Consider the following 20,630-nt stretch of genomic DNA (forward strand, 5'->3'; position numbering starts at 1 on the left):
AAATCCCTCTAAATCTCTCGTTACCCACCGCTGTACTGTTGTTGCTGGGCAAGATATTTAGTGTCCGTCAAAGCACATTTTTTGTTCTGGGTTGAAGTACAATTCCCAATTTAGCAATTTCATAATTTAGTGGTTTCTGCTATATCAGAGCTATTTGAAATCTATCCCTAAAAGGGTATATAATATTGAAGGTGCACATAGGGTCATTCAGAATAACTTCACACACACGCTTCTGTGCATTTCCAAGTCTAATTCTGTCACTAAATCCATACCGGTGACCCAGCGCCTAAATACTAGGCCTCAAATTTAAATCCCTCTAAATCTCTCGTTACCCACCGCTGTACTGTTGTTGCTGGGCAAGATATTTAGTGTCCGTCAAAGCACATTTTTTGTTCTGGGTTGAAGTACAATTCCCAATTTAGCAATTTCATAATTTAGTGGTTTCTGCTATATCAGAGCTATTTGAAATCTATCCCTAAAAGGGTATATAATATTGAAGGTGCACATAGGGTCATTCAGAATAACTTCACACACACGCTTCTGTGCATTTCCAAGTCTAATTCTGTCACTAAATCCATACCGGTGACCCAGCGCCTAAATACTAGGCCTCAAATTTAATTCCCTCTAAATCTCTCGTTACCCACCGCTGTACTGTTGTTGCTGGGCAAGATATTTAGTGTCCGTCAAAGCACATTTTTTGTTCTGGGTTGAAGTACAATTCCCAATTTAGCAATTTCATAATTTAGTGGTTTCTGCTATATCAGAGCTATTTGAAATCTATCCCTAAAAGGGTATATAATATTGAAGGTGCACATAGGGTCATTCAGAATAACTTCACACACACCCGCTACTGTGTATTTCCAAGTCTAATTCTGTCACTAAATCCATACCGGTGACCCAGCGCCTAAATACTAGGCCTCAAATTTAATTCCCTCTAAATCTCTCGTTACCCACCGGTGTACTGTTGTTGCTGGGCAAGATATTTAGTGTCCGTCAAAGCACATTTTTTGTTCTGGGTTGAAGTACAATTCCCAATTTAGCAATTTCATAATTTAGTGGTTTCTGCTATATCAGAGCTATTTGAAATCTATCCCTAAAAGGGTATATAATATTGAAGGTGCACATAGGGTCATTCAGAATAACTTCACACACACGCTTCTGTGCATTTCCAAGTCTAATTCTGTCACTAAATCCATACCGGTCACCCAGCGCCTAAATACTAGGCCTCAAATTTATATCCCGCTGAATTTGAATACAATACATTGGGCCAAATAATATATTTGTTGTTGTGGTGAACCATAACAATGAGAAAAACATCTAGTAAGGGACGCGGACGTGGACATGGTCGTGGTGGTGTTAGTGGACCCTCTGGTGCTGGGAGAGGACGTGGCCGTTCTGCCACATCCACACGTCCTAGTGTACCAACTACCTCAGGTCCCAGTAGCCGCCAGAATTTACAGCGATATATGGTGGGGCCCAATGCCGTTCTAAGGATGGTAAGGCCTGAGCAGGTACAGGCATTAGTCAATTGGGTGGCCGACAGTGGATCCAGCACGTTCACATTATCTCCCACCCAGTCTTCTGCAGAAAGCGCACAGATGGCGCCTGAAAACCAACCCCATCAGTCTGTCACATCACCCCCATGCATACCAGGGAAACTGTCTCAGCCTCAAGTTATGCAGCAGTCTCTTATGCTGTTTGAAGACTCCGCTGGCAGGGTTTCCCAAGGGCATCCACCTAGCCCTTCCCCAGCGGTGAAAGACATAGAATGCACTGACGCACAACCACTTATGTTTCCTGATGATGAGGACATGGGAATACCACCTCAGCATGTCTCTGATGATGACGAAACACAGGTGCCAACTGCTGCGTCTTTCTGCAGTGTGCAGACTGAACAGGAGGTCAGGGATCAAGACTGGGTGGAAGACGATGCAGGGGACGATGAGGTCCTAGACCCCACATGGAATGAAGGTCGTGCCACTGACTTTCACAGTTCGGAGGAAGAGGCAGTGGTGAGACCGAGCCAACAGCGTAGCAAAAGAGGGAGCAGTGGGCAAAAGCAGAACACCCGCCGCCAAGAGACTCCGCCTGCTACTGACCGCCGCCATCTGGGACCGAGCACCCCAAAGGCAGCTTCAAGGAGTTCCCTGGCATGGCACTTCTTCAAACAATGTGCTGACGACAAGACCCGAGTGGTTTGCACGCTGTGCCATCAGAGCCTGAAGCGAGGCATTAACGTTCTGAACCTGAGCACAACCTGCATGACCAGGCACCTGCATGCAAAGCATGAACTGCAGTGGAGTAAACACCTTAAAACCAAGGAAGTCACTCAGGCTCCCCCTGCTACCTCTTCTGCTGCTGCCGCCTCGGCCTATTCTGCTGCTGCCGCCTCGGCCTCTTCCTCCGCCTCTGGAGGAACGTTGGCACCTGCCGCCCAGCAAACAGGGGATGTACCACCAACACCACCACCACCACCTCCGTCACCAAGCGTCTCAACCATGTCACACGCCAGCGTTCAGCTCTCCATCTCACAAACATTTGATAGAAAGCGTAAATTCCCACCTAGCCACCCTCGATCCCTGGCCCTGAATGCCAGCATTTCTAAACTACTGGCCTATGAAATGCTGTCATTTAGGCTGGTGGACACAGACAGCTTCAAACAGCTCATGTCGCTTGCTGTCCCACAGTATGTTGTTCCCAGCCGGCACTACTTCTCCAAGAGAGCCGTGCCTTCCCTGCACAACCAAGTATCCGATAAAATCAAGTGTGCACTGCGCAACGCCATCTGTGGCAAGGTCCACCTAACCACAGATACGTGGACCAGTAAGCACGGCCAGGGACGCTATATCTCCCTAACTGCACACTGGGTAAATGTAGTGGCAGCTGGGCCCCAGGCGGAGAGCTGTTTGGCGCACGTCCTTCCGCCGCCAAGGATCGCAGGGCAACATTCTTTGCCTCCTGTTGCCACCTCCTCCTTCTCGGCTTCCTCCTCCTCTTCTTCCACCTGCTCATCCAGTCAGCCACACACCTTCACCACCAACTTCAGCACAGCCCGGGGTAAACGTCAGCAGGCCATTCTGAAACTCATATGTTTGGGGGACAGGCCCCACACCGCACAGGAGTTGTGGCGGGGTATAGAACAACAGACCGACGAGTGGTTGCTGCCGGTGAGCCTCAAGCCCGGCCTGGTGGTGTGTGATAATGGGCGAAATCTCGTTGCAGCTCTGGGACTAGCCAATTTGACGCACATCCCTTGCTTGGCGCATGTGCTGAATTTGGTGGTGCAGAAGTTCATTCACAACTACCCCGACATGTCAGAGCTGCTGCATAAAGTGCGGGCCGTCTGTTCGCGCTTCCGGCGTTCACATCCTGCCGCTGCTCGCCTGTCTGCGCTACAGCGTAACTTCGGCCTTCCCGCTCACCGCCTCATATGCGACGTGCCCACCAGGTGGAACTCCACCTTGCACATGCTGGACAGACTGTGCGAGCAGCAGCAGGCCATAGTGGAGTTTCAGCTGCAGCACGCACGGGTCAGTCGCACTACAGAACAGCACCACTTCACCACCAATGACTGGGCCTCCATGCGAGACCTGTGTGCCCTGTTGCGCTGTTTCGAGTACTCCACCAACATGGCCAGTGGCGATGACACCGTTATCAGCGTTACAATACCACTTCTATGTCTCCTTGAGAAAACACTTAGGGCGATGATGGAACAGGAGGTGGCCCAGGAGGAGGAGGAGGAGGATGAGGAAGAGGGGTCATTTTTAGCACTTTCAGGCCAGTCTCTTCGAAGTGACTCAGAGGGAGGTTTTTTGCAACAGCAGAGGCCAGGTACAAATGTGGCCAGCCAGGGCCCACTACTGGAGGACGAGGAGGACGAGGATGAGGAGGAGGTGGAGGAGGATGAGGATGAAGCATGGTCACAGCGGGGTGGCACCCAACGCAGCTCGGGTCCATCACTGGTGCGTGGCTGGGGGGAAAGGCAGGACGATGACGATACGCCTCCCACAGAGGACAGCTTGTCCTTACCCCTGGGCAGCCTGGCACACATGAGCGACTACATGCTGCAGTGCCTGCGCAACGACAGCAGAGTTGCCCACATTTTAACCTGTGCGGACTACTGGGTTGCCACCCTGCTGGATCCACGCTACAAAGACAATGTGCCCACCTTACTTCCTGCACTGGAGCGTGATAGGAAGATGCGCGAGTACAAGCGCACGTTGGTAGACGCGCTACTGAGAGCATTCCCAAATGTCACAGGGGAACAAGTGGAAGCCCAAGGCCAAGGCAGAGGAGGAGCAAGAGGTCGCCAAGGCAGCTGTGTCACGGCCAGCTCCTCTGAGGGCAGGGTTAGCATGGCAGAGATGTGGAAAACTTTTGTCAACACGCCACAGCTAACTGCACCACCACCTGATACGCAACGTGTTAGCAGGAGGCAACATTTCACTAACATGGTGGAACAGTACGTGTGCACACCCCTCCACGTACTGACTGATGGTTCGGCCCCATTCAACTTCTGGGTCTCTAAATTGTCCACGTGGCCAGAGCTAGCCTTTTATGCCTTGGAGGTGCTGGCCTGCCCGGCAGCCAGCGTTTTGTCTGAACGTGTATTCAGCACGGCAGGGGGCGTCATTACAGACAAACGCAGCCGCCTGTCTACAGCCAATGTGGACAAGCTGACGTTCATAAAAATGAACCAGGCATGGATCCCACAGGACCTGTCCGTCCCTTGTCCAGATTAGACATTAACTACCTCCCCATAACCATATATTATTGGACTCCAGGGCACTTCCTCATTCAATCCTATTTTTATTTTCATTTTACCATTATATTGCGATGCTACCCAAAGTTGAATGAACCTCTCCTCTGCCTGTGTGCTAGGCCTAAATATATGCCAATGGACTGTTGCAGTGGTGGCTGACATGAAGCCTGATTCTCTGCTATGACATGCAGACTAATTCTCTGCTGACATGAAGCCAGATTGTCTGTTACGGGACCTCTCTCCTCTGCCTGGGTGCTGGGCCTAAATTTATGACCATGGACTGTTGCAGTGGTGGCTGACGTGAAGCCTGATTCTCTGCTATGACATGCAGACTGATTCTCTGCTGACATGAAGCCAGATCGTCTGTTACGGGACCTCTCTGCTCTGCCTGTGTGCTAGGCCTAAATATATGCCAATGGACTGTTGCAGTGGTGGGTGACGTGAAGCCTCATTCTCTGCTATGACATGCAGACTGATTCTCTGCTGACATGAAGCCAGATTGTCTGTTACGGGACCTCTCTGCTCTGCCTGTGTGCTAGGCCTAAATATATGCCAATGGACTGTTGCAGTGGTGGGTGACGTGAAGCCTCATTCTCTGCTATGACATGCAGACTGATTCTCTGCTGTCATGAAGCCAGATTGTCTGTTACGGGACCTCTCTGCTCTGCCTGTGTGCTAGGCCTAAATATATGCCAATGGACTGTTGCAGTGGTGGGTGACGTGAAGCCTCATTCTCTGCTATGACATGCAGACTGATTCTCTGCTGACATGAAGCCAGATTGTCTGTTACGGGACCTCTCTGCTCTGCCTGTGTGCTAGGCCTAAATATATGCCAATGGACTGTTGCAGTGGTGGGTGACGTGAAGCCTCATTCTCTGCTATGACATGCAGACTGATTCTCTGCTGTCATGAAGCCAGATTGTCTGTTACGGGACCTCTCTGCTCTGCCTGTGTGCTAGGCCTAAATATATGCCAATGGACTGTTGCAGTGGTGGGTGACGTGAAGCCTCATTCTCTGCTATGACATGCAGACTGATTCTCTGCTGACATGAAGCCAGATTGTCTGTTACGGGACCTCTCTGCTCTGCCTGTGTGCTAGGCCTAAATATATGCCAATGGACTGTTGCAGTGGTGGGTGACGTGAAGCCTCATTCTCTGCTATGACATGCAGACTGATTCTCTGCTGTCATGAAGCCAGATTGTCTGTTACGGGACCTCTCTGCTCTGCCTGTGTGCTAGGCCTAAATATATGCCAATGGACTGTTGCAGTGGTGGGTGACGTGAAGCCTCATTCTCTGCTATGACATGCAGACTGATTCTCTGCTGACATGAAGCCAGATTGTCTGTTACGGGACCTCTCTGCTCTGCCTGTGTGCTAGGCCTAAATATATGCCAATGGACTGTTGCAGTGGTGGGTGACGTGAAGCCTCATTCTCTGCTATGACATGCAGACTGATTCTCTGCTGACATGAAGCCAGATCCTCTGTTACGGGAGCTCTCTCCTCTGCCTGGGTGCTGGGCCTAAATTTATGACAATTGACTGTTGCAGTGGTGGGTGACGTGAAGCCTGATTCTCTGCTATGATATGAAGACTGATTCTCTGCTGACATGAAGCCAGATTGTCTGTTACGGGACCTTTCTCCTCTGCCTGGGTTCTGGGCCTAAATTTATGAAAATTGACTCTTACAGTGGTGGGTGACGTGAAGCCTGATTCTAGGCTATGATATGAAGACTGATTCTCTGCTGACATGAAGCCAGATTGTCTGTTACGGGACCTTTCTCCTCTGCCTGGGTTCTGGGCCTAAATTTATGAAAATTGACTCTTACAGTGGTGGGTGACGTGAAGCCTGATTCTCTGCTATGATATGAAGACTGATTCTCTGCTGACATGAAGCCAGATTCTCTGTTACGGGACCTCTCTCCTCTGCCTGGGTGCTGGGCCTAAATTTATGACAATGGACTGTTGCAGTGGTGGCTGACGTGAAGCCTGATTCTCTGCTATGACATGCAGACTGATTCTCTGCTGTCATGAAGCCAGATTGTCTGTTAAGGGACCTCTCTGCTCTGCCTGTGTGCTAGGCCTAAATATATGCCAATGGACTGTTGCAGTGGTGGCTGACGTGAAGCCTCATTCTCTGCTATGACATGCAGACTAATTCTCTGCTGACATGAAGCCAGATTGTCTGTTACGGGACCTCTCTCCTCTGCCTGGGTGCTGGGCCTAAATTTATGACAATGGACTGTTGCAGTGGTGGCTGACGTGAAGCCTGATTCTCTGCTATGACATGCAGACTAATTCTCTGCTGACATGAAGCCAGATTGTCTGTTACGGGACCTCTCTCCTCTGCCTGGGTGCTGGGCCTAAATATATGCCAATGGACTGTTGCAGTGGTGGCTGACGTGAAGCCTCATTCTCTGCTATGACATGCAGACTAATTCTCTGCTGTCATGAAGCCAGATTGTCTGTTACGGGACCTCTCTGCTCTGCCTGTGTGCTAGGCCTAAATATATGCCAATGGACTGTTGCAGTGGTGGGTGACGTGAAGCCTGATTCTCTGCTATGACATGCAGACTGATTCTCTGCTGACATGAAGCCAGATTGTCTGTTACGGGACCTCTCTGCTCTGCCTGTGTGCTAGGCCTAAATATATGCCAATGGACTGTTGCAGTGGTGGGTGACGTGAAGCCTCATTCTCTGCTATGACATGCAGACTGATTCTCTGCTGACATGAAGCCAGATTCTCTGTTACGGGACCTCTCTCCTCTGCCTGTGTGTGTGCTGGGCCTAAATATATGCCAATGGACTGTTGCAGTGGTGGCTGACGTGAAGCCTCATTCTCTGCTATGACATGCAGACTAATTCTCTGCTGACATGAAGACAGATTCTCTGTTACGGGACCTCCCTCCTCTGCCTGGGTGCTGGGCCTAAATATATGCCAATGGACTGTTGCAGTGGTGGCTGACGTGAAGCCTCATTCTCTGCTATGACATGCAGACTGATTCTCTGCTGACATGAAGCCAGATTCTCTGTTACGGGACCTCTCTCCTCTGCCTGTGTGTGTGCTGGGCCTAAATATATGCCAATGGACTGTTGCAGTGGTGGCTGACGTGAAGCCTCATTCTCTGCTATGACATGCAGACTGATTCTCTGCTGACATGAAGCCAGATTCTCTGTTACGGGACCTCTCTCCTCTGCCTGTGTGTGTGCTGGGCCTAAATATATGCCAATGGACTGTTGCAGTGGTGGCTGACGTGAAGCCTCATTCTCTGCTATGACATGCAGACTAATTCTCTGCTGACATGAAGACAGATTCTCTGTTACGGGACCTCCCTCCTCTGCCTGGGTGCTGGGCCTAAATATATGCCAATGGACTGTTGCAGTGGTGGCTGACGTGAAGCCTCATTCTCTGCTATGACATGCAGACTAATTCTCTGCTGACATGAAGACAGATTCTCTGTTACGGGACCTCTCTCCTCTGCCTGGGTGCCGGGGCCTAAATATCTGAGAATGGACTGTTCCAGTGGTGGGTGACGGGAAGCCAGATTCTCTGCTATGGAACCTCTCTCCAATTGATTTTGGTTAATTTTTATTTATTTAATTTTTATTTTAATTCATTTCCCTATCCACATTTGTTTGCAGGGGATTTACCTACATGTTGCTGCCTTTTGCAGCCCTCTAGCTCTTTCCTGGGCTGTTTTACAGCCTTTTTAGTGCCGAAAAGTTCGGGTCCCCATTGACTTCAATGGGGTTCGGGTTCGGGACGAAGTTCGGATCGGGTTCGGATCCCGAACCCGAACATTTCCGGGATGTTCGGCCGAACTTCTCGAACCCGAACATCCAGGTGTTCGCTCAACTCTACTAGTGACATTAAGGGCTCATGCAAAAAACATATCAACAAAAAAAAAAAAAAAATACAGATTATGCCCATGTGCAGTCTGTATTTTGCCGAACGGAACAGCTGGCCCCTAATAGAACAGTGCCATCCATGTCTAATGTGGACATCCAGAAACGGAATGCACACAGTAACTTCCGGTTTTTTTGCAGACCCATTGAAATGAATGGTCCCGCCAAAAAAAAAAAAAAAACACGGAAAGAAAATAAGTTTGTGTGCATGAGACCTAAGTGAGAATCACAAGGCATAACTTTCTAGAAGCTAAACTAAAAAGTAAATAAGCTATATTTGGAAAACCCCTCTACAGAGAAATAAGGTCCTCTGCCGATCAACTCTCTTCCCCTGAAAAAAAGTACCCATCAATCATTGTCTAGTGCTTGGGTCTTCCAACTTCCTCTACAGCTTGGACTCAGTGCTGAATTAGGCTGGGTTCACACTTGAGCGTTGCGCAAACGCGCGTTTTACGCGCGTTTTTGACGCGCATTTTTATGCGCGTTTTTGTAATAGTAAACGCGCGTTTGACGCGCGTTTGTGTGATTCACTACAGTGTCCTATGGCCACAAACGCCCCAAAAGTCGCTCATGTACTTTTTGGAGCGTCGGGCGTTTTACAGCGCGATCGTACGCGCTGTAAAACGCCCAAGTGTGAACCATTCCCATAGGGAATCATTGGTTTCTCCTTGTTGAGCGTTTTACAGCGCGTAGGAACGCGCTGTAAAACGCTCAGGTGTGAACCCAGCCTTAAAGTATGACTATGAGCCTAAGGGCTCATACACATGTATGTGTGCTGCCAGTGCTGCGGACTGCAAATATCGGTCCATGATGAACCAGCACCGGTTGTGTGCCCGCCTATTCTGTATGTGAACGCAATCTGCAACATTCTGTCTGAAATCGCAAAAAAATAAAAAAAATAAAAAAATAGACCATATTCAATTTTTTTGCAGCGTGGAGACATGGAAATCCCAAGGAAGTGGTCTGCTTCATATTTTGATTTTGCGGACCCATTCGGGCCGCAATACGGGCATGGGACATGCATGTTCGTGTGCATGAGCCCTAAAGCTCCTAGGGGTCATTTATTAAGACCGGCGTTTTAGCTGGTCTTAACCCCTATATCTGCCAATGGTTCTGCCGAAGTTATGTCTGGCTTACATTGAGACAATTTTTTTATGCCTACTGGCCCGTCCCCTTCCCTGCCAAGCCCACTTTTTTAGACCTGGTGTGAGCAGGAAAAAGTCGAAATCTGTGCCATAAATATGGGTATTTCTGGATAATAAATGATCCCCTTAATCTAAAAACGAGCAACAGCTCTGGATCAAAGGAAATCAGAGTAGATCCAGCAACATTGACTGTCGGATGGTGCGCCTAATTTTCTATGAGAGGTATGCCTCATCATAAATTAGACGCAGCATCCAGCAGCGTGCCTGGTTATTACAGACGGGTGTATGCCGCCGGTCTATGGTTACATAAAGGACTTTCTAACAAATATATTCCTCTTAATATAAAACAAAAAAGGTGTTTGCATAAAAGACTTCTCTCCTCTATGAAAAGGGGCTTTGAAATAGAAACTGAACAGATCGCACTACACTCAACGGGATATGTTTGGCTCCGTTCAGGTTAGCGGTGTGCAAAATCGGCACTTCCGTCATTTTAATTGTTCTGCTCTTATAATGGAGCAAAACAACAGAAATCAACAGCCGTAGTGTGAAAGAGGCTTTACTGTGTCAAATCTAGATTTACTAACATAAAAAATATATTTAAAAAAAAAAAGGACACCAAAAACACAAAAAAGCTACAAAATAGCAAATCACCTTTACTTGTAACTATAAAGTGTTACATGAACAAGTCATTTTATTATAAGAATCATTAGTGTTGGCATCTTTTGTGTTACTGGAGTTTCTCCAGACTTTCCAATGTAGACAGTTATATATCCCTCAATACAAAATAAAGATTTGATGAAATATATAAAAATGTAATTAAATTTTATTACATAAGATGTAAATTTAGAGACCTTTTTGGTTTGAACCACTGGTCTATGAGATTTGATGTATTAGTATTACATTCACAGGTCATCTTAAGGTCGGTATCTATGTAGGCCGAGTCTAGTCCTTCTTGATGCGACCCTTGAAGTGGTCCATAAAATGAAAGGCTCCCAAGTAGTCCCCAAGTACAAAACCTAATTTAGCAGAAATGATACTAAAGACAAAAAAAAAAAAAAAAGATGGTATATATTATATACACATTACAAAATCTAAGAAACTGTAAATGCTTAATATTAGATTCATGAGGTACCAGATATAAACACCCATCAGCCATAACATAAAAAAACAAAAAAAAACAAACAAAAAAACTTGTCAGCTCTACTATGCTACTCTCGCTGAGTATAGTGACAGACTTGCTGATTTTAATGGTCCATCACTTCTAGGCTAGTATTCAGTACTTACAGAGGAAACCTCACAGTGCGCACCAGCACGGCAAGGTAGAGGGGGCCAATGAGACTTTGGCAGTTTTTTTTCCTATGCAACAGGAAAGAAATCTGCCAGTCATGGGCAGGGGAGGGCAGGCCATGAGTCTCATTGGACTCGCAGTTCTGGCGCACACTGTGGGGTTTGCCTGGTCAGTCCTGTAAAAGTACTGGATACTAGCCTAGAAGTGAGACTGATGAAATCAGCAAGGGGCAGCGAGGTAGAGGTGACAGGTTACCTTAAGCACCATCTGCCTAAAAATGTGTAGGCCCCCTTGTGCCACAGAAACGTCTCAGAAGATGAGGCTTAGATTCCAGAACACCTCTGAAAGTGTTGTCTTGTGGTATCTTGAACCCAAGAGGTTAGCAGCAGATCCTTTAAAACAGGTATTACTATCTCAGTCAATAATGGAGATTGAAAAACCATAGGGTTACAAAAACAGTTTTGGAGGTGGGGGCTACATGGATCAGACCCTTAGCTTTTACAATCTGGCCCTTGTGAAAGTCATTTCAATTCTTACATTTACCCATTTTTCCTGGTCTCTTGATTCCCACCGGTCACGAGAATGGGGACAATTGTCCCCCATTTAAAAGGAGCAGCGCACACGCTTGTCCACCATTCCATCAAAAAGGGGAACATGGCCCGTGTTCTCGTGATCAGCAGGGGCCCCAGCGGTTAGACACCTGCCGATCAAACACTTATCGCCTATCCTGTGGATAGGAGTTAAGTTGCTGTGTAGACCCTTTCAAGGGGTTTTCTAGGAGTGTAATATTGATGACCTATCCTTAAGATAGTTCATCAGTATCTAATTAGTGTGAATTATATTCCCAGCACCTCTGCCGATCAGCTGTTTGAAGAGGCAGCAGTGCTCCTCATAATATAAAAAACACAGCACCATCCATTATATAGTGGCTATACCTGGTATTGCAGCTCAATCATATTTACTTGAATAGGACATTGCTTCATAAAGTCCATGTGACTGACGAAAGTGACATCACAGGCTTAGGAAGAGGCTGCGGCGCTCACAGGAGCACCGAGGCCTCTTCTAACAGCTGATCAGTGGATGTGCCGGGAGCATCCTGAGCATAGGTCATCAATAAGTAACTCCTGCAAAATAAACTATGTAAATCCAGAACTCACTTTTTAAATGCAAATACGACGTAGAGGCTGCGAGGCATCACCAAGTACACTTGTTCCTTTAGGATGGCATCAATGATCTTCTTGACGGCATAATCTGGCTCTAAAATTGGCAGTACCCTAGGCCATCTGGAGAACAGAAAAGAAAAATCAGAATGAACATCTCCCATACTTGAAGCTAACCTTATACAGTACAGAGAATTTCCATAAAGATTTTATTTATCAATGGATACAAAAAGCAAATACAGAATTCTGTCAACTAAACGAAAATGGACCTCATGCATGAAAACTAGTGCATGAAAGAACTATGCGTTTCCGCAGTGCTACTTTCATGATCAGACCTGCTGCAAAAAGAGGAAATCTGAAATCTTAATGATTTTAACTGGATCAATTGGTATTGTCGTGTCTACGTGAAAGGAGGAGAGCATGTAAACGTCACGCTTGTCTCTCCATTTCACCTCGAACAGTTCTTCGTTACACAAGGCAGCCCTCTCCCCCCTTGCAAGACGGCTGGTAACGAGCCGTTGGGGGGAAGCCCCGGCGACTAGGTCGCGCGGTGCCACAGCAGCCAATCTGTTCTAAAAACAAGTGCCTGAAGAGGGGCACACTTGTGTAAAAATTGTCCACATAAAGATGGTACCCCTTGCCAAATAAGGGTGACACCAAGTCCCAGACTGTCTTCCCACTGCTCCCCAGGTACTCAAGGCAACCGACCAGCTCCAGGGTCTGATCTTTACCCTCATAGACTCGAAATTTGTGCGTATAGCCTGTGGCTCTTTCATAGAGCTTATACAATTTGACCCCATACCGGGCGCGCTTGCTTGGGATGTATTGTTTGAAGCCAAGGCGCCCGGTAAAATGTATAAGGGACTCGTCTATGCAGATGTTTTGCTCAGGGGTATACAAATCTGCAAATTTGGTGTTAAAGTAGTCTATGAGGGGCCAAATTTTGTGGAGCCGGTCAAAAGCTGGGTGGCCTCTGGGACGAGAGGTGCTGTTGTCACTAAAGTGCAGGAAACGCAGGATGGTCTCAAATAGTGTTCTGAACATGGCAGCAGAGAATATGGGCATGTGATGAATTGGGTTCATGGATCAATATGACCGCAATTCATGCTTTTTTGTTAGGCCCATGTTGAGGAGAAGGCCCAGAACAGTTTTAATTTCAGAAACTTGGACGGGTTTCCCCCGGAAAGACTAGGCATAAAAGCTTCCCGGGTTGGCGGATATAAATTTAGTGGCATACCGGTTTGTTTCTGCCACGACCAAATCCAACAGCTCTGCAGTCAAGAACAGCTCAAAAAACCCCAGTGCCGATCCGATCTGAGCTGTCTCAACCCGAACTCCAGACTGTGCGGTGAAAGGGGGAACTACTGGTGCGGCTGAAGTTGGGGGCTGCCAATCAGGGTTTGCCAGCACTTTAGGGACTCTACGGGCCTGTCTGTGCGGTGGCTGCGACGGGGGAACTAATGCACGTGCCACCGTACCAGCTTCAACTGCCCTTCTTGTGCTCGCCACTTCACCATGTTGTACGGCAGTGCTGGTACTAGGTCCAGAGTGGGCTGTGCTGCTGGTGTATGCCGCACCATGTAATCCGACAGCACCAGCCCCACTCTGCTGCCCTTGAAGCAGATCCTGCGCAACCTGTGGTCTAGCAACACGGGGCCGGGTACGCCTGGTGGTATCAGGGACCTCAACCTCCTCGTCCAAACTTTGGGTCAGACTGCCACTGCTTTCTACAGGTTCATATTCTGACCCGCTGGATTCGTCAGATGAGGGTTTCCATTCCTCATCCGACTGGGTCAGAAGCCTGTAGGCCTCTTTAGAATACCCCTTATTTGCCATTTGGTCAACTAAAATTAGGGGGTATCCCCTGAGACTACCCAAGAAAAAAAAGCAAGCCTGTCTTACAAATGGGAGGCTAGCGAAGTACCGGAAGCCGCTACGATTGATAAAAAAAATATCAGATTTTTTTATCGTCGCAGCGCGCGTGTAAAGTGATTGTGCAGTGATCAAAAAAAATTAATATGTCAGGCCTGATCGGGCAAACACTGCGTTTTGGGTGAAGGGCGAACTAAGTTGACACTAATACTATTATAGATCTGACTGATCAGTTTTGATCACTTACAGATACTATAAAAGTACCAATGCTGATTAGCGATACGCTAATCAGTGACTGCGGTGCGGTGGGCTGGGCGCTAAACGATCGCTAACTACCTAACCAAGGGGCCTAAACTATCCTAAAACCTAACAGTCAATACTAGTGGAAAAAAGAAAAAAAAAAAAAAAGTGACAGTTTACACTAAGCAGGGGTGATCAAGGGGTTAATTGGGGGTGATCTGGGGCTAAGTGTGTGGTGTTTGGTGCTACTCACTGTGATGCCTGCTCCTCTGCTGAGACCAACCGACGAAAAGGACCAGCAGAGGAGCAGAGAAGCCATTTAAACACATATTTATAAATATAATGTGTTAACTGGCTTGCGATTAGTTTTTTTGAAAATCACCAACCTGCCAGCGATGATCATTGGCTGGCAGGCTGGTGACGAACTTCTCTAACGATTCCCGGCCCAGACTGCGCATGTGCGGGACGGCTCTGGACGAAATCTCGCGTCTCGCGAGATGACGCACGGATGCGTCAAGGAGGAATAAATCGACCACCTCCGGAACGCGATCCTGCGTGAGGCGGTTAACTTTCACATTGAAAAGCTAAAATCCTGTTCTAGTCATGTGACGATCACACAAGGATCATCAGATACGGTAGTGAAGTCTGGATCTGCGTGAGAACTATGTGACCAGAACAGGTTTTTCAAGATGATGTTTCTCATTCTCATTTTATTCAATTTGTTGTTTGGGAGCAGCACCTATACAAGCAGACAAACGACACGAGTTTGTGAGCGTTCACATGTCTGACTTAAAGGGGTTGTCTTACTTCAGCAAATAGTATTTATTATGTAGAAGTTAATACAAGCCACTTACTAATTTATTGTTATTATCTATATTGCTTCCTTTGCTGGTTGGATTTGTTTTTCCATCATATTATACACTGCTTGTTTCCATAGTTACGGCCACCCTGGAGTCCATTAGTGGTGGTCGTGCTTGCACAATATAGGAAAAAGCACTGGCCTTTCTGGTGGCTGGGACCGTGGGACTACAGCTAGGCTGCTGCTTTTTCCTTTAGTGAACAAGCTCTACCACCGCTGCTGGATTACAAGGTGGTCGTAACCATGAAAACGATCAGCGTATAATGTGGTGGAAAAAATGAATCCAGCCAGCATAGGAGGCAATATGGATAATGACAATACATTAGTAAGTGCCTTGTATTAACTTCCTCTACACGATGAATGCTATTTGCTGAACTGAGACAACCCCTTTAAGATTAGGGGAATTTAGATTCAGGGACTTTAGGAGGGGACTACAGTAAGTCAATTGTTTTTCATTGAGTTGTATTGTATTTTTTTTATTTTCTTGTGTAATCCCCATTTAGTATGTGTTCCATTATTGACAGCGCAGTCCAGTGCACATCTTGTCTAATGTATGCAGTCCTGGAACAGCTGTTTGAGAGTGCACATCTTTGATTAAAATGTGAGCAAATTGCCGCTTGGAATCGCACATCGAGTATCTAAACGAGCGAGTTTCAACACTGACAATTTGGAGAAGAGTTTTCTGCTCAGTCAGCAAGCACTCTATGGTATAGATGCGGGGGAGGGTGGTAGCGAGGAGACTCCGGAAAGTGAGGTAGGTAGCTGGATAACAGAAAGTGGGGTAGAGGGAAGAGTGCCAGGGAGGCTAGCCCTGATCTGACACACCACAACAGGTTTGCAAGGTTGGCAGATGCGGGGGATGTCAGTTCAGGGAGAGCACCGCTGCAGCCAGACACTTCCTCTGCCAGTCAGGGGAATGTCAGGTCCAGTAAGCATGGGACCAGGAGAGCAGGGCAGGCCAGATAGGTGCTGGTAGTGGGCGACTCAACGAGGGGTACAGATGGGGCAATCTGTCACAAAGACAGGGAACATCGAACGGTGTGTTGTCTTCCTGGCGCTCGAGTTGGACGCATCGAGGATCGGGTTGACAGATTACTGGGAGGGGCTGGAGAAGATCCAGCGTTCATGGTCCATATCGGAACCAATGACAAAGTTAGAGGTAGGTGGAGAGTCCTTAAAAATGATTTCAGGGATTTAAATCAAAATCTTAGGGCAAAGACCTCAAAAGGTAGTGGCCATACAAGAAAGGCAGCGGGAGATTAGGGAGGTTAACAAACGGATCAAGAACTGTGGGCAGATAAAGCTAATTAACTTGTCTAAGAAAAATGTGCAATGCCCCCCCACAGCAGAAACACTGGACAGATGTGTGGCAGACAGTAGTGAGACCCTTCATTGTATGTATATGTATTAATATATATATATATATATATATATATATATATATAAAATCCAGAACTGTGTAGTTGTTCATGTACATCTCATATTCTGAGCATAAGGCTAATGTAACGCACTCTTTCAATTACAGGCATATGGGTATATAATATGATAAAATGTTAATTTTCATGATACATACTTGGTTGCGCATCCGTAAAACATTCCAGTATTGATAAAATATGGGCAGACAATTGTGGTCTTCACACCAGTCTTTCCCAGAGCCAACATTTCAAGCCCAACAGATTCTGCAAACCCAATGGCTGCAAACTTACTAGCACAATAATCTGTAAGAGAAACAGATTTACACAGATTCACTACATGAGAACACGGCGTTCACTGACGACTTTTTTTTCCTTTTAGATAATATAAGACAATCACGATGGAGGATATGAAGACTGGTAGATATCTGATAAGACATGTACTCTTTTATGCTCCTCTAAGGCCTCTTTCATTTGAAGACTTATCTGTCTGCAAAATGCTTTCAGTGTTACTATGGCACCCAGGACGCTATTAAAGTCCTGGTTGCCATAGTAGTAGTGGGGAGCGGTATACTTACAGTCCGTGCAGCTCCCGGGGCGCTCCAGAGTGTTGTCAGAGCGCCCCATGCGCATGGATGATAGTGCCATGCGATCACGTGATCCATGCGCTTGGGGCGCCCTGACGTCACTCTGGAGCGCCTCGGGAGCCGCACGGACGGTAAGTATGCTGCTCCCCGCTCCCTACTACACTTTACCATGGCTGCCAGGACTTTGGCGACCCGGCAGCCATGGTAACCATTCAGAAAAAGCTAAACGTCGGATTCGGCAATGCGCCGAAACGACGTTTAGCTTAAGGCCGGATCCGGATTAATGCCCTTCAATGGGCCTGACCGCAGGGATCAGAAACTTTAGGATTAATTTTTTTTTCCAGTATCCCTCCCCCCTGCACCCCTGAGTTATTTTTCACACGGTGGGAGGTGCAGGGGGAGGGTTGCGGGCGGTGCGGGAGGCGGGATCCCCCGCCCGCCTCCCATTGCATAATCGTTGGCGTCTAGTGGGTATACCAGGGTGCCAGCACATTGCTGGCACCCTGGTATAAACTGCTGACATCGGTGATGCGATGTCAGCCGTTTAACCCTTTCCATACAGCGGTCCATACGGACCGCTGTATGGAAAAGGTTAACAGCTCAGGGAGCTCCCTCCCTCTCCCATCGGGGGGCTGCTGTGCCCTTGCAGCCCCCCGAATGGAGAGGGAGAGAGCTTCCAGGCAGCCCCCCCAAGCCCCGTCCTTACCCTTCCCCGTCTGCGCAGTTCTGGCAACTACTGAGCAGACGGGGAAGGTTCCCATGGCAACAGGACGCCTTCTCAGGCATCCTGCTGTCCATGGTTCTGAACAGATCTGTGCTGAAAGCATAGATCTGTTCAGACAAAGTGTAAGTAAAATACAGTACAGTACAATATATATTGTACTGTACTGTATTATGCAGACATCAGACCCACTGGATCTTCAAGAACCAAGTGGGTCTGGGTCAAAAAAAAAAGTGGAAAAAGTGAAAATAAAGTAAAAATCAAAAAACACATTTATCACTGATTAAAAATGAAAAAAATAAAATTCCCTACACATGTTTGGTATCGCCGCGTCCGTAACGACCTGATCTATAAAACGGTAATGTTACTTTACCCGAACGGTGAACGCCATAAAAATTAAAAACTATGATGAAATTGGAATTTTGCCCACCTTACTTCCCAAAAAAGGTAATAAAAGTGATCAAAAAAGTCGCATGTACGCCAAAATTGTAACAATCAAACCGTTATCTCATCCCGCAAAAATCATACCCTACCCAAGATAATCGCCCAAAAACTGAAAAAGTTATGGCTCTTAGACTATGGAAACACTAAAACATGATTTCTTTTGTTTCAAAAATGAAATCATTGTGTAAAACTTACATAAATAAAAAAAAAGTATACATATTAGGTATCGCCGCGTCCGTATTGACCGGCTCTATAAAAATATCACATGACCTAACCCCTCAGATGACCACCGTAAAAAAATAAAAATAAAAACTGTGTAAAAAAAGCCATTTTTTGTCATCTTCCGTCACAAAAAGTGTAATAGCAAGCAATCAAAAAGTCATGTGCACCCCAAAATAGTGCCAATAAAATAGTCATCTCATCCCACAAAAAATGAGACCCTACTTAAGATAATCGCCCAAAAATTGAAAAAAACTATGGCTCTTAGACTATGGAGACACTAAAACATTTTTTTTTTTTTTAAATGAAATTATTGTGTAAAAAACTTACATAAATAAAAAAAATTGTATACATATTGGGTATCACCGCGTCCGTGACAACCTGCTCTATAAAATTAGCACATGATCTAACCTGTTAGATGAATGGTGTAAATAACAAAAAAAAAAAAAAAACGGTGCCAAAAAAGCAATTTCTTGTTACCTTGCCGCACAAAAAGTGTAATTTAGAGCAACCAAAAATCATATGTACCCTAAACTTGTACCAACAAAACTGCCACCCTATCCCGTAGTTTCTAAAATGGGGTCACTTTTTTGGAGTTTCTACTCTAGGGGTGCATCAGGGGGGCTTCAAATGGGACATGGTGTCAAAAAAACCAGTCCAGCAAAATCTGCCTTCCAAAAACCGTATGGCATTCCTTTCCTTCTGCGCCCTGCCGTGTGCCTGTACAGCAGTTTACGACCACATATGGGATGTTTCTGTAAACGACTGAATCAGGGCCATAAATAATGAGGTTTGTTTGGCTGTTAACCCTTGCTTTGTAACTGGAAAAAAAATATTAAAATGGAAAATCTGCCAAAAATGTGAAATTTTGAAATTGTATCTCTATTTTCCATTAAATCTTGTGCAACACCTAAAGGGTTAACAAAGTTTGTAAAATCAGTTTTGAATACCTTGAGGGGTGTAGTTTCTTACATGGGGTAACTTTTATGGAGTTTCTACTCTAGGGGTGCATCAGGGGGGCTTCAAATGGGACATGGTGTCAAAAAACCAGTCCAGCAAAACATGCCTTCCAAAAACCAAACGGCGCACCTTTCACTCTACGCCCCGCTGTGTGGCCGTACAGTAGTTTATGGCCACATATGAGGTGTTTCTGTAAACGGCAGAGTCAGGGCAATAAAGATACAGTCTTGTTTGGCTGTTAACCCTTGCTTTGTTAGTGGAAAAAATGGGTTAAAATGGAAAATTAGGCAAAAAAATGAAATTCTCAAATTTCATCCCCATTTGCCAATAACTCTTGTGCAACACCTAAAGGGTTAACAAAGTTTGTAAAATCAGTTTTGAATACCTCGAGGGGTGTAGTTTCTTAGATGGGGTCACTTTTATGGAGTTTCTACTCTAGGGGTGCATCAGGGGGCTTCAAATGGGACATGGTGTCAAAAAACCAGTCCAGCAAAACCTGCCTTCCAAAAACCAAACGGCGCACCTTTCACTCTACGCCCCGCTGTGTGGCCGTACAGTAGTTTACGGCCACATATGGGGTGTTTCTGTAAACGGCAGAGACAGGGCAATAAAGATACAGTCTTGTTTGGCTGTTAACCCTTGCTTTGTTAGTGGAAAAAATTGGTTAAAATGGAAAATTAGGCAATAAAATGAAATTCTCAAATTTCATCCCCATTTGCCAATAACTCTTGTGCAACACCTAAAGGGTTAACAAAGTTTGTAAAATCAGTTTTGAATACCTTGAGGGGTGTAGTTTATAGAATGGGGTCATTTTTGGGTGGTTTCTATTATGTAAGCCTCGCAAAGTGACTTCAGAGCTGTAGTGGTCCCTAAAAATTGGGTTTTTGTAAATTTCTGAAAAATTTCAAGAATTGCTTCTAAACTTCTAAGCCTTGTAACATCCCCAAAAAATAAAATATCATTCCCAAAATAATTCAAACATGAAGTAGACATATGGGGAATGTAAAGTCATCACAATTTTTAGGGGTATTACTATGTATTACAGAAGTAGAGAAAC

The 20,630-nt window shown here is 46.3% G+C and overlaps 1 protein-coding gene across 1 annotated transcript in view; it reads right to left on the minus strand.

The window, feature by feature from the left end:
• Nucleotides 1–10,439: 10,439 nt before the first annotated feature.
• The window catches only part of LOC122938145 (epidermal retinol dehydrogenase 2-like), a 38,956-nt gene continuing 28,765 nt past the window's right edge, over nt 10,440–20,630 (minus strand). The window contains exons 5-7 of the mRNA XM_044293478.1: nt 16,804–16,948; nt 12,257–12,382; nt 10,440–10,847 (exon numbers count right to left, since the gene is read on the minus strand). Coding sequence (XP_044149413.1) covers nt 10,754–10,847; nt 12,257–12,382; nt 16,804–16,948 — 365 coding nt within the window. The 3' untranslated portion in view covers nt 10,440–10,753. The remainder of the gene's footprint in view (nt 10,848–12,256; nt 12,383–16,803; nt 16,949–20,630) is intronic.

This window comes from Bufo gargarizans, chromosome 5 (assembly GCF_014858855.1).
Source record: "Bufo gargarizans isolate SCDJY-AF-19 chromosome 5, ASM1485885v1, whole genome shotgun sequence".
Lineage (NCBI taxonomy): Eukaryota > Metazoa > Chordata > Amphibia > Anura > Bufonidae > Bufo > Bufo gargarizans.